The sequence below is a fragment of the Rhinoderma darwinii genome, chromosome 2 (genome assembly GCF_050947455.1).
Source record: "Rhinoderma darwinii isolate aRhiDar2 chromosome 2, aRhiDar2.hap1, whole genome shotgun sequence".
In the NCBI taxonomy this organism is placed as follows: Eukaryota; Metazoa; Chordata; class Amphibia; order Anura; family Rhinodermatidae; genus Rhinoderma; species Rhinoderma darwinii.
The window spans coordinates 256,322,002-256,337,074 of record NC_134688.1 but is presented as its reverse complement, the minus strand read 5'-3'; the positions used below and the strand labels follow the sequence as shown (position 1 = coordinate 256,337,074).

Below are 15,073 nucleotides of genomic sequence, written 5' to 3'. Positions count from 1 at the left end.
CGATTTTGGCAGGTGCGGCGAGCACCGATCAACGAGACATTGTAGGTCGGCGCTCGTTTGCTCCTGTCACAACGATGTGATTAGCAGATGAACAAGTGTTTGCTCGCTCATGTGCTCATTGCTGCTCTGTTTACACAGGGCAATTATCGGCAATGAGCATTCTATGAACACTTGTGTGCCCGACCATCGCCCACTGTAAAATCCCATTTAAATATGGCATTTTTTGTAGCACTTTTCCCCTCTACAGACTCTATTTCTAATTCTCAGCTTTCTCATTGCTACTGGACGGAGCCTAACATCTATCATTTCTTCTATACACTCCATACATAGAAGAGAAGAATTCTGCTCGGCTATCTCTATCTATTATATAGAATATAAGAATATTATATATATATATATATATATATATATATATAAGCTACAGCAACATGGAGGACATTATACAGCAGTAATGAACAGTGTATCTTAGAATCCAGCAGTGCGGTAAGATATAACTTTCCAGGAAGCTGCAGCAAGTCTGTCTGTGTCTTTTTTGCTCTGCTCCCCCTCCCCTCTCCATAAACTTGTATAGGCAGAGTATCTGTGTCTCTTTCTCTCTCCGCTCACTCCTCCTGCTCCCACCTTCCCTTTTCATAGACTTGTATAGGCAGGCAGTAACTTGACACAGAATTTGCATGGATAAAACAACTGAATTTTAACAGTAAGAAAACTACAAAGTGGATCTATATCAGGTATACTATCAGATTAGCATAAATAGTTTGAAAAGTTAGTGTCCATTTAAACCTATAGCACAGCCATTTTTTTCAGAGAAATTAGGTTTCTAAATCACAAAATATATGACCTTCAACCCTTTGAATTTATTTGTAAATTTCTACATCATAAAGGCAAAAGTGCACGTTTGTTGAGTGTACAATAAATACAAAACACAAGCAACCCCAATATACAAGTTAAAATCCAACACAACCAGCTGTTTTTGCTTGGGAAAATTGTGTCTGGCCAGACATTTCCCCTATTGCAGCCGATGAAGACTAAATGTAGCATTTCATGACAGCCATCCAAAAGAATAGCCAGCCATGTAATGCATAGACAGATTGAGTCCCCTAAAACAGGAGCCACTTTTACAGGGCAGCTCTCTGATCTGGCTCATAAAGTGGGTCCCGAGCGGGGAACACCCTCTAAAATAAAATAAGTATGGTGAACATCCATTATACATTTGGCGCTATTTACAACATACAAGACATACTTACTCCACTTAAAGGGGTTGTCCGGGCACAGGGCGGTTTTTCATACTGATGTCTGTGCCGGAAGCAGATGGCTCCGGTCACAATATAGTGGCTGTGCTGCAGTACTGCTGCTCCTATTCAAGTGAATAGGAGCAGAGTTACTGTACTGCAGCACAGCCGCCATACAGTGTACAGAGCCAACTGCTTCCGACACCAGTTACTGCATAACATCCAGTAGCTGATCCCCATAGGTCCTTAATGGGCGGCCCATATCCACATCGCAGTTTTGTCTAGTTTTTGCTGCGAACCGCGGAAAAACCACAACAAACCTGAAGACCCTTGGAATCAATTGTATCCGCTGGCAAGGGAAGGGATCCATCGGTTCCCTTCTATGTGAGTCTGACTTTTTTTTATGCAGGTAGCTCGGTGACGTCGGCGCGATGACGTCATCGCGCCGCTAGCGTCATTCCGCTGGATTCGGCCTGGTCAGAAGAGAGGACGGCGCTGGAACAGAAACAGGTAAGTGTGGCACTAACTACAGGGGGTGGCGCATCTACAGGGAGGCTGTTTGGCGCTATCTACAGGGGTGTGTGTGTGATGCTATCTACAGGGCTAGGTGCATGGCACTATCTACAGGGGGCTGTCTGGAACTATCTACAGGGGGCTTTGTGGCACTATAGTGGGGTGTGTGGCACTATTTACATGGGGGCCTGTAAGGCACTATTGACAGGGGTGGCTGTGTGGCACTATTTACAGGGGGGGTGTATGGCACTATCTCGAGGGGGTCTGTGTGGCACTATCTACAGGGGGGCTGTGTAGCTCTATCTTTAGGCGGCTGTGTGTGATGCTATCTACTTACTGGGGGTGTGAAGGGCACTATCTACAGGGGTCTATGTGGCGCTTCTATAGGGGGGCTGTGTGTGATGCTATCTACAGGGATGTGTGTGTGTTGCACTTTCTACAGGGAGTGTTTGTGTGGCGCTACCTACAATGGGAGTAATGATATTTACAGGGGCTGTGTGTGGCGCTATATACAGGGGGGCTGTATGGCGCTATCCATAGGGGGGCTGTGTGTGATGCTATCTACAGGGGAGTGTGTGTGGTGCTATCTATAGGGACTGTGTATGGCATTATCTACAGGGGGCACTGTTTATGTGGTACTTTACTTTACGTTTATAGGTGTGGAAATGTAGGAAAAGTGAGGAGCCGAAGACATCTGAGTGGTAAATTCTGCAGAAATGGGTCATGGTTGGGAGAAGTCATTATGAGGTCTGGACCGGATGGAGAAGAAAAAAGGAAAAAAAGTACTAGAATCTCAGAAGACGTCACCTGTGAGTCACTGGATTTATAGAGAATCTGTCACCTCTCTTGACATGTTTATCATAGAAAATACTTGTAGTTCACAAAAAGTCTTGGTGCAGTACAGGACTGATAGACAAATGGGTGTTACCATTCCCCTTGTCAGGAGGATGTGTCCCTGCGCAGTGTGATACTGTCAGCGATAGTTGGAGACTGTCACTATGTAGGGATACAGCCCTCTGACAAGAGGAATCATAACACCCATTTGTTAATGCTTGCACAAAAAGGTAGTGTTAACAATAGTTACGGTGCGGCAGGGCGGCGGTGGAGAAGAGGGGCCCAAGTTTTTGTAATAGCCCAGGGCCTATGGTCAACTTAATCTGCCACTGATAACATCTGGTGCCCAGAGGCAGCCAGAATAGCTGACGGTGCAGGGTCTGGGTTTTGGACCCCTACCAATCATATATTGATGTATAAGTCCATCACAGGATAAGTCCTGTGGATAGGTCACCAGTATGAAAAACCGCCCTATGCCTGGACAACTTCATTAAACCGTAGCGCATAATCACGTACATGCATAGCATGGAAAGGCAACCATTCACGCATTCCGCCGTGCATGTATGTGATGCTGTGCCCGCATGATCACTGTGAATGGCAGCCGGTGCACGCTGTAATGGCTAGGATAGGACAAATCACCAATCCCGGCCATTTAACCCCTTAAATGCCTCCCTTTGTCACCCATCGGCGGCCCGAGAACAGAATTTTACGGCCAAAAATTATGCAAGTCCATATTAAATTTGGCCCAACCATTGCAAGTTGTTTAGCCACACTCCTTTGATACATATTTTTTTTAAATCTATCGTACAAGGCTGAAGTCTTTCATAATATAGTGCACGTCAATTGCCACATTTTACACACAGTAAACAGTGCCCCATTATTATAATGTATAATGGAAAAGGTCAACAGTTTTGTCCAATGTTATAAACCATTTTGCAGCTTGGTGTAAAGAGTATACTTCCCAGAATGCAAATCACTAGAGCAAGATCTGTGCAGACATTGTGCAAGTAAGGAAATCTGGGAAATATTAACTCTGAAACCAGCTAAATTGTGAATGTTGCTCTGAACTATAATATAGTCTAAACTCAGGATCATTTAAATATGTATAATGTAATGTTTACAAAGTTACTCAGCTTTTTATGTAAAATATCTCTATATGGAAACTGTAAAATTGTGTTAAGATGTGACATACCCTTTAATTAAAATGATTAATGGAAAAAGACTCACCAGCTTGGTTTAATTGTAGGTTGCTCTTACTCCACTGGGACAACCCCACAATAGCCACCATCTTTGCACCAAGACTGGACCTTCTCTTCTTTGTCGTGGTACCACCAGCTGCATCTGAAGATACTGATGCACCCTTCTCTAAGTTGTACATCTCTCCGCTGATGCTAGAGCTGCGGATGACATTCCTGGACGAGGAACTATCCTCCCCGTTGAACATTTTGGGGAGGTAAGATCTTCACATATGGAGAGAGGAAACCAAAAGTAAAGGTTACAATAGATATGACATTTTCTATTTACATGCCAAAAAAACCAAAAACACTTGGTCCTGTAACAAGAAGAGACTTAATGAAATTCCACTATGTTTCCCTTTATAAAATTTACAATAGGGGTTAAGTTCTTGGGAATAATGCATAATTTTTGAATAGCAAGTACAACAAAAAGTGCAAAACAATAATATTACACCATAAAAAGTGCAAAACAATAACATTACACCATAAAAAAAGTTCAAAACAATAACATTACACCATAAAAAGTGCAAAATAATAACATTTATTGACATTAAGGCCTCATGCCCACTTCAGTGTTTTTCTTCAGGGTGCTAGCCGTTTTTCTGACGGCTAGCACCCTGACCCAGTCATTTCAATGGGGCCATGCACACTTCAGGTTTTTTTGACGGTCCCGTTGCTCCGTTCCGATCCAAAGTAGAGCATGTCCTACTTTGGTCCGAGATTCCGTGACCGTGAGGCCCATGCAAGTCAATGGGGCCGTCCAAAAAACTGAAGGCACACGGAAGGCATCCGTGTGCCGTCCGTGTGTGACGGAGCCGTTGCCTAGCAACGGCCGGGTGGGCAGAAATACATTACAAAAATATTACACTAATTGGCAGCCACTTGTCTCTATCAATCACTGATAGAGAAAAGAGGCTGCTGATTAAAAATAAATTAAAAAGAAGTTCATACGTACCCGGTCGTTGTCTTGGTGACGAGTCCCTCTTCTTCCTCCAGTCCGACCTTCCTTTCTGACGCAGCAGCCTGTGATTGGCTGCAGAGGCCGCTGCAGCCTGTGATTGGCTGCAGAGGCGGTCACGTGGGATGAAGCGTCATCCCTGGAGGCCGGCCTTCTGACGTCATTCTGACGTGCGTGACTGCCACTACAGCCTGTGATTGGCTGCAGCGGTGACATGGATGAAACATCATCGCTAGGGGCCGTACAGGAGGAAAGTCAGTATGAACTTATTTTTTTTATTTCATTAAAATTGTATTTTCCGAGCGCCGAGCATGGTACTGTCCAGGGTGTTGAAAGAGTTACCGCCGATCAGTGCAGCCCATTAACTCTTTCAGCACCCTGGACAGTACCATGCTCTGTGCTTGGAAACACAGAGTACACACGGCCGCTAAACCGGGCACACGGATCCGTCAAAAACGGCCGTGTAAACGGTGTCGGAAGTGTGCACGAGGCCTAACAGTGTTGTTTCCATCATCAGTGTATAGCATTAAGATCAGTGTAGTAGGAATCAGATCTGCTAGATACATATTTCCAAAAAAGAGAGAAATATAGCGGTTTCTGTCAGCGTTATTTGTGTGATCTCATGCATTATTTATATCTGACAGATTTTGGCAGTAGTTTGAACTATCTGTTCTATGCTTTGCAATGGATCATCTTATTTCAAGATGTGTTAAATAAAGTATCTTTAATTATGGTGATTTGTTGTAGATCTTATCTTTCCCGCAAGAATAAACACAAGCAAATGAGCAAAGAACATTAACCCCTTCCCCCTGCATGCATTCTGGGCCCTAATGACCAAGCAATTTTTATCGTTTTTCCATCGTCACATTCGAAGATCTATAACTTTTTTATTTTCACCTTGACATGGCTGTATGAGGACTTGTTTTTTGCGGGACGAGTGGTATTTTTCAATGCCACTGTTTTGGGTTATGTAGAATTTTTTTAATTAACTTTTATTAACTATTTTTTTTTGGGGGGGGGGGGGATATAAAAAAAACAGCAATTTAGCCATAGTTCTATGCGTTTTACATTTACCCCGATTACTGTGCGGCGTAAATAACATGCTACCTTTATTCCATGGGTCGATACGATTACGACGATACCAAATATGTATATTTTTTTTATGTTTTACTACTTTTACAGAATAAAAACACTTTTGAACTAAAATTATTTTATTTTGCATCGCTGCTTTCCAAGAGCCATAACTTTTTTTTTTTTCTGTCAATGTCGCCATATGAGGGCTTGTTTTTTGTGGTACTTCATTGCTACCATTTTGGGGTACATGGGACTTATTGATTAATCTTTTATTATTATTTTGGGGGAAAATGGGAAAAAAATAGCAATTTTGCCGTTGTTTTTTGTGTTTTTTTTACGGGGTTCACCTTGCGCTCTAAATAATATGATAACTTTATTTTTTCGGGCATTACGATTGCGGGGATAGCATATATGTGTAGTTTTTATTTTATTTTTACACTTTTACAAAATAAAACCATTTTTTATGGTAAAAAATGGTTTTATTTTTTTAATGTGTACTTTATTAATTTTTAATTTTTTCAGTCTCACTAGGAGACTTCACTATGCGATCTTGAGATCGCTGCTATAATGCTTTGCTATACTTCGTATACCAGAGCATTATTACCTGTCAGTAAAGAACGGACAGGCATCTATTAGGACATGCCTCTAGTACGTCCTAATAGGCATATAGCCAGAGCAGACCTGGGGGCCTTTGCTAGGCCCCCGGTCGCTAATGACTGCGGGAGACCCGTGCAGGACGTTGATTAGGCCGCCGTGAAAAGGCCGCGGCCTAGAATAAAGCCCATTAATGACCGCCGTGAGAAGGCGTATCGGCGGTCATTAAGGGGTTAAAACAAATACTGTACAGTACAAAATTGGTACAGGCCACACTTTGGATCAGATTTAGAGTTTAAAATGTTGCCTGCATGTAATCCACATTTATATACTACGGACCTAAGTTTTTACCTATTTTTCTCTCTAATATTTGGGGTTGTGGTCAAAAATATCTCAGATGTGCACCTCATTTATTTAGTCAATTAGACATTTTCTACAAAAAATATAAATGGAAAGCTAATGCCAGATCAGACCTAGCAGAAGTGTCTGTGCTGCAGGTCACAAGCTGGCATCATAACATTTCATTATTGAGCCCCAAATAATGTTACTAGACGGAGAGCTCAGACGGAACCCATGAACGGAGTCCCAACGCAGATGTGAACTAAGCCTAACGTGTATATGAAGGTTGTATTAATACCTGTTATAGTTGCTTTAATATTTATTTGAAAGCATTGTATATTACTGTATATTTTGCATAATACCTCAATGATTGACTTTTGTAAGGTGTACACCAATGGACAGTACATAAATTCTCTCATATTCTATGATGCATGCTTGGTAACATTTTTGCCATTTTCACGGACAGTCAATGTGAGTAGAATGTGCACAACCATAATTATTAAAGCTGGCCATAGACATGACGATTTTGATACATTTCCCTTTGTTGTGCCCTTATGCCTTTATACAGTAGAATAGCTACAGGGGGTGCAGACATTGTAGTTACAACTGTGCCCCTACTCATATGGGCCCCATGTCCAACCATGCCACATTAGAGTACAGTACAATATGCAGACAGTATAGAGGTGTATCATTCTACTTCCACAATCACACTAAACAGTGCGATATGTGTATCGTAATATCTACTTAATTTGTAAATTGCATTTAGAGCCTACATAGCAGGATGCTATCACATGAATTTGAACGTCAAGCCATCTCTTGTTAGGTTGTGGGCCAAGGTAAACCTTGTGTAAAGGAAAAGAATTTCTAGCAACACCTCTGGGTAGTCATTTCCCTTACCCCACACAGAATGGCATAGGGAAGGAAGTAAACGTGGGGCTCTACTGAATTCAAAAATTAAAAATAGCATATCGGGTCATGTTTTTAGATGCTAATTCTAGAAGCAAAGTATTTAAAAAATATGCAAAACAGATTCATACTCATTCGCAAAAAAGACACATACTCATTTCAAGATATAAGAAGCCTAGACTAGTTTGGGGCTCTTATTGTACTAAAGTCTGCCTATTCTCATTCCACTTATGGCACCTCATTTGTTCACGCAGCAATATTCATTTTCTAAACAGCAGGATACGTTAGAGAATAGTCTTACCGTTTTCAAATTAAATCCTGCAAAAAATCTGTGTGTTGTATCTATATGTCTAGCTTTGCCTATATGTCCCTTGTCCTTTCTGCTTGATGCCCTACAACTCAACTATGGCCTACTGGTCATGGTTCTGGTTTCTGATATCTAAATTACTTCTACTTGTCAGAATATCTTTTTGGCCCTGGCTTGTCTCATGGTACATTACAAAACAATGACTTCAATTTTTCTGTTACCTCTCTCAATTATGTCCGTGACTAGAATATTCCCAGAAATCCTGTCCAATGAAATTATTATGTTTAATACAAGTCTATGGATTTCCCAATAATAATGGCAGTCAACAGTTCCATTGTTTGTTTATTCTTTTTATAGTGAATAAAGCCACAATGGCACAGTATCAGTAATGTCTGGACAGTTGACAACATTCACATCCTTTATATACATTATATCTAGTATATCATGATATACTAGTATATTATGATATACTAGTATATCATATATTCATATTTAAACTGGCATCATGGCTTCCGTTACTACAGGGACCAGTACACACAGGACAGTTCCATTGTGTAACAGACCCCACTGACTTAGGTTCTGTTCACATTTGCATTGGAGGCTCTATTCTACCCGTCAGAATGACTGACACCACAGTGCAATCGGACGGACTTATGTATCCCATGGTGTGCCACAGATATGGATAAAGTCATAGGAGTGGCTAATTGTAAACGAGTTAAAATCCCCCTCCCCTATGCGCTTTTGTAGCTACAGTTAAGCGAACAAGAAATTAAAATTTAACAGTAAGTATATCACAAACTTGTGTGATTTATTAAAATATCTACAAACACTTTATGTGTATAAAATTAAGATTAAGCTGAATTTGGACTGTTGTATTGTAATCTACATTTAGTTCTATTATTCCACCATCAAAAAAGAATGATTTTAACAAGAACAAAGAGCACCATTTCCCAAGAAAATAGTAAAAGGGATTAGGAACATTGTTTGCTACATGAATCGCAGCCTCTGTATCTTTGACATCTCTCATATCCACATTCAGTGCAATTCGTCTTTCTTTCCTCTTTGTTTGTATGTAGGTGTCCTATATGTCATTACTAGTGTGAAGGTGAGAGGTTTCCATTCCACCTTCCTCACGATCTCTTAATAGATTTATCTCCTTAACCCACCGTACCAGCACTTAGTAAATCTGAACTGTGTAGGGAGCCTCAACCCTTGTGACGCACTCCTTGTCTGCCAGCTCTATACTGCAGTACACAACACTGTAGAAATTGGCCATGGGTAAAAATCTAAATTGTACTAAATGTGCTGTATATGTCAAGTATATCATTATCACAACTTTATAGTAACTCCATCAAAGATAAGTATGACAGATATAAACAATGCAAACCAAGGATTAAGGCCTCATGTGGACGGCCGTGATTTTCGGGTCGGCCGGCTGCGGACTGCCAGCCGCGAGCCGCCCGCAAATCGCGGGCCATGCACATGGCCGCGGCCATTATTTTCAATGAGCCCGGACCGCAGAAGACGGCCGTAATAAGACATGCCCGTTCTTTCTGCGGTGCGGGCTCCCGGGCTATGCATGGACTGTAAAAACTATGGTCGTGTGCATGGCCCCATAGAAATGAATGGGGCCGCAATTCTCCCGTGGATTTTCGGGGGAATTGCGGCCGCAAAAGCACGTTCGTGTGCATGGGGCCTAACTTATTAGAACATAAGTTGGGACTCAGACCAACTGGAATAAGAAGGGGGCCTATTCCCAAATCTTAATGGTTATGTAGTCATTCCTTCCATACACTTTCATGGGACTGTACTGCTCTGTAATATTGTTACAAAGTATTCTGAAAACAAACCGTTACCATATATGAGAAAAAAGTGGTAGTGTAACTACCACTTATATATGCATTCACCAGATAGACAAACTAGGTAAAGAGGGGTGAGATGGCTCAGCTGGTTACATCTATTTATATATTTAGCATTTATTTTTTTTAATTATTTTCTTTTATCCTACCTTATCTTGACATCTAGGTAAACTTGTCTGGCTGGTAGTGGAGTTATGAGATGCTGAGGGCACCGCTGGTAATTGAATGCCTTGGACAGACCCAACTGTAAAAATAGTGTCCAGTATGCGGTAATCTAAATACTATGCAACCTGCCAGACTTTCAGCCAGGAACTACTCTCAGATAACCTCAGTGATAAATGGCAGCTGGTCTACTTCACAGAAAAAACATACATTATATTTGGGCTATTGCTTTGCAACAAAGGACACAGCTGACGGATGACACTGAAGAATCTCCGCACTCCGATGGACATCTGGCACAACTGGCTTCATATGTCTCCCATCACCACTTCTAGTCCAGACTGTCAAGACAGGAAAATAGCAGCCAGGACACAGCACTGGATCATGTATTGACTTTTTGTCTTCCTGTCTGTAGGACAACAGTAATGAGTATCTTATTCCTTACGGAACCCTCAAAGGACCTATGAGTAATACTGTCTGTTCCTTGGTGAAATATTTATGTATGCATGGCATTGATATTCTTTGTCAACATGAAAAATTTAGAAAAAAATCACCTATAATATATTATATGTTTATATGTGTGTGTGTGTGTGTGTGTGTGTGTGTGTGTGTGTGTGTGTGTATATATATATATATGTGCTTGTGTTATACTATATGTTTGTCTGACATGTATATGTACATTAAATTGGTTTGTACCATGTCAAAGTTTTTTTTGCCTTTTGTAGTAAGCCAGAGAAACATTTGTAGTAGGTACTACATATAGACTGTCACATATTCAGCAAGATCAAATATATGTTACAATAAGTTACCAATGCAGTTAAGTAACTGACGCAAATATTGTTGCTAGGATGTTTAGAAACTCCTAATCATAAGGTTTTAGCATGAACCGTCAGTTATTGTGTACTGCACAGCTGGAGACGGTTGTCACCTTTCAGGCATATCACCATGGAGGCTGTACATCCAATTTGAAAGAAAGATATTTCAGATGTACTTTTCACCTGTCTGTCAAATGAAAGAGGTGGCATCTACAAATCATCGTCCTATGTCCGTGCCAGATCTACAGAACTGTTATTCCACCAATTAATAACAAATGTATCGATGAGTGCTCGCCAGTGATCAGGGTCTCAAAAAGACATGATCACCCTGTTAGAGTTGTTTTCTACATAGTGAGTAATGGTAGCATTGATAAGATGTAATCTGTCATGGTCACACACAAATAAGAAGGCCTATTATAGACACTCAATGGATCAATAATATTGATATTGACATTAAAATGAGTATGTCTGACCATAGACGCTCATTACATTAGATTGGATGCATTTTGGGAAGGCTGGATGTGACAGTTTGCCACCTCCTGTGCTCTCGCATACCGTGTCATGTGATCCAGCCACTGCTGCAGTTTACATATCAGTATTCAGTATGCAGCGCTCATGTACTTCCCGAGCCCACCTGCCTAGAGATGAAAGTGTGGACATGATGCAGAACAGAAGTAGTCACAGTTTGTATTATAAATAGACCACACACTGACCTGTGGATTCTCAATATTAGCATATTTCTCAAGGAATGATTCAATATGCAACACATTATAGAGTAGGTTTATGGATTACAGGTGAGATGACAAAAAGCTCAGGTAATGGGGTATACTGGGTACGTTGTACCAGAAGGGCCATACTTGCAAAAGGGAAATAATCTTCCTTATTTTTTTCAGAAAATAGATTAGACATGTTATTGTCTGATGTGAGTCACAGCTGGATAAGATGGTGTGTTGAAGGAAGGGTCATTGTGTTTTAAGGGCCCTGAAAAATGACAAGATGTGATTAATTTTTCTACTCTATGTAAGGGATCAATGAAATTGAGTAACTCTGTGTTCTATTGATAGGAAGCTACTGTGAGACCAATTATACGGGCATCTTACAAGCTGTGGGGGATTAGAAGGTGAGGGGGCATTCATTATTAACAGTTTGATCTGGATCCAAAGTGGCCTCACGTAGTTAGTGCGGACTGTCGACCTGTTTAATTTAACACATACTCTATGGCGTCCTGCAGTTTTTCTAATACAGACAAAATGCAGCGTTTTCGCAAGAAACTTTCATATATACTAATAAGGACTGGGGATGATCTGGTAGTATTGCTGAGAGGAGCCATTAGATAACATAATAAAATGATGGGCTGGATGGCATGAGTATGCCAGGCTGCATTTACAGTATAGTCAATAGTACAACAATGATTTCAGACATTATAATAGAACAATATGGGTATGTGTAGTAAATAAGAAAGGATGCATAGTAACAGTAAAATGCATGTAGCTTTCTATAGAAGGCAGGTATATTTTCATATAAACATAGCAGGATAAAGGGTAGAAAACACAAATACATATATATACACACACACATAATACATAGCAGAGATTATGTGTTTGCAGACAGATTAGTAAAGCAAACAGCCATGGCATTTTATAGCCACGCTTCTTACCAGCTGGCCTGCAGAATCTTGGTGCCAGGGAGGCGTGGAGAAGAACTGGCTGAAGAAAAAGGTAAAGAGATTACCCAACTTTGCCTGTTTCCCTCCCTTTCCCCAGCGACCAAATGAGAGGCTGCTGTGGGCATGGAAAGAGGGCTGCAGCATGGAGCAGGGCTGGTCGCTGGCAGTACCAAGGCAGCAAGAGACAGCGAGTGAGAGACAGAAAGAAGGAGACTGGGAGAGGAAGAGACGGAAGCAGAAGGAGCTCTTAATCTTGAAGGGCTTCTAGAGAGATACTGAGGGAGCGCCTGCAAGATTGGTTGCTAAAGCGTCTCCATGGCAACCGCACTGACCCACTTCTGCAGTAGCCAAAAGCTGGGATGGAGATGCCTCATTAACCGCCTGATTGCTGGAGCAGCCCTCAACACATGATGATGCTGCCGTTCATAGCCGGAGACTGAAGGGTTAGTCAAAGTTTCACTGAACGGAAAGCTGTCCCCAGACTCTTCACTCATGATAAACTAAATATTTCACAGAATTATTAAGTTAATGTTAAAATGTTACTTTTAATAATAAATTATTAAATAAGAAATAAGCAACAGCGTAATGTGTAACACCAGACACTATCGGGTGAATTTAGACAAGCAGTCTGAAAATGCGCCAAAATTAATCACAGTGGCTCACGCTGTATGATATGACACTTCTGTCTAACATGAAACCACCATGGAGCTGGTTTAGTGTGCGACAGATATTTACGCCAGGAAATGTCTGAAAAATAGCCAAAACATGTTGCACACTTAAACAAGCCAAAATCACACCCATTTTCTACAAAAATACGAACTACTGTGTCGAGCAAATAATAAATCTCATGCAAGTAACGCGCGCCATACAAACAGGCGCAGGACTAGACAGACCCACAGTGCAGCAAGAATAATAAATCTGCTCTCATGTATATATTAATTTGAATGTAACAGTGACGGAATGGAAAGTGACTATGCAGGGGCTAAGTCTTCCTGAGGATAATCAGAATACCTTAGGCATAAATTCTTATAGTGTATGGTATATTCCCCCTGGGAATACTATCATACCCACTATGTTAGATAAAAATAGGGGCCAGGTACATTCAAATTCTTCTCCCAGCTGCCGGCAGTATAAGAAACAAATTAATTTGTATTATTTGTCCTGTTATACCCTACTTCATGCCCGATAGAGAATATTGAGTGTTTATCCTGATAAGGACAGCCCGATTTAGCACCCTGTACCTATCAATTCCCTATCCCAATGTTTTGTCCCAGCTTGGATTTATCAGGGGATGCTTTATATGAAAGTTATTTTATGTCAGACATACAGCCCAGCAGCATGACCTATGGTGCGGTCAGAGCCAGCCATAGGGGTGTGCGACCTATGTGGTTGCACAGGGCACATCTCTGTCACTACTAAAGGGGGCACCACTGGCCTTGATTACCTTAGCCTCTGGAGCTAGCTCCTGTCGATCCCACGCTTCATGCCTGACCATAAGGTAGCTATAGTCCCTAGTGTATTAATTTGGTGTTGTTATTTGGGCACAATAAAGCAATGTTATTTGAGCACTGTATCATATCTTAATTGGGCACTGGCTCACCATAAGGAGGGGCAACAATAGTAATAGTAAAACAAAAGTACTGCCAGCCTTAGGTGCAGTCATCTGCTAGTGCTGTTCTGCCGTCATATATATCCCTTATTCACTACATCTGGCGCGTGCCATAGCTGCCAGCATCTGCTGGTTAGCTACGTATAGGAGGCTGGTCCAGCCTAGGACCCAGCAGCTCCTACCTGGGAGATAATGTAATGGATTTGAATAGCCACCTACTGTCACCTAAAGTAACCTCCCCCTGTAACAGAATGTATAATAAAGACTAATTACAAAGTTACTGACTAATCTATTTATTAAATTAAAAAAATGCCCTCATAGACGTTAATAGCTGGATAAATAGCTAGGATTTCTGCAATAAAAAGTATTAGTGTTTTTGACACAGGCTCTGGAGAAACAGCCTTGTGTGAGGAGCTCCGTACTCAGAAGTTTAGAGGGTGGGAGATTAAAAAATGATGAGATTCTATATCATCAAAAGAGGTTGGTAAAATGTTAAAGATATTAAATAAAGGTCGTGTATGAGATTAATTCATTTAAAGGGGTTACAATATAAATAATTTGTATACCAAAGGTCCAGAAATGCTGTTAATAGCTGTTTTAAAGTAATTTGCAGTGTTTCTAGCATATAAAAGTACCTTTCTCATATTTTTTGCTTCCCTGTATCCCCCTTGGTGCTGCTGCTAATCTGTGCTGCTGAGGATGGGATCTGAGCAGAATTAGTATCATTCCCCCTTGGCACATGAAAAAATATAATCCCTTCTCACTCTCTTTGCAGATAGGGAACATGGGATCCAGAGCAGTGAAGATATATACATACAATGTGACATCCGCACTATGCACTCCCTTAGAAACCAATGAAACTATAATGAAAAAAACCAAACAATAAATATTGAGAGGGGGTGCAGGATTAATATCTGCTGTGATTAAGATCACGCCGTGTTGTCACATCCGGCTGCAGGTCCTTCAACACAGC

The 15,073-nt window shown here is 41.1% G+C and overlaps 1 protein-coding gene across 2 annotated transcripts in view; it reads right to left on the bottom strand.

Annotated features, from left to right (window-relative positions):
• Positions 1 to 15,073, bottom strand: part of RIMS3 (regulating synaptic membrane exocytosis 3) — a 139,009-nt gene that overhangs the window by 101,222 nt on the left and 22,714 nt on the right. Inside the window, exons 1-2 of one of the 2 annotated variants that reach the window (XM_075853179.1) lie at positions 12,483 to 12,815; positions 3,807 to 4,039 (exon numbers count right to left, since the gene is read on the bottom strand). In XM_075853179.1, coding sequence (XP_075709294.1) covers positions 3,807 to 4,023 — 217 coding nt within the window. In that variant the 5' untranslated portion in view covers positions 4,024 to 4,039; positions 12,483 to 12,815. Of the gene's footprint in view, positions 1 to 3,806; positions 4,040 to 12,482; positions 12,816 to 15,073 lie in introns of those variants that run through there. The other variant, XM_075853180.1, reaches the window with a different exon arrangement.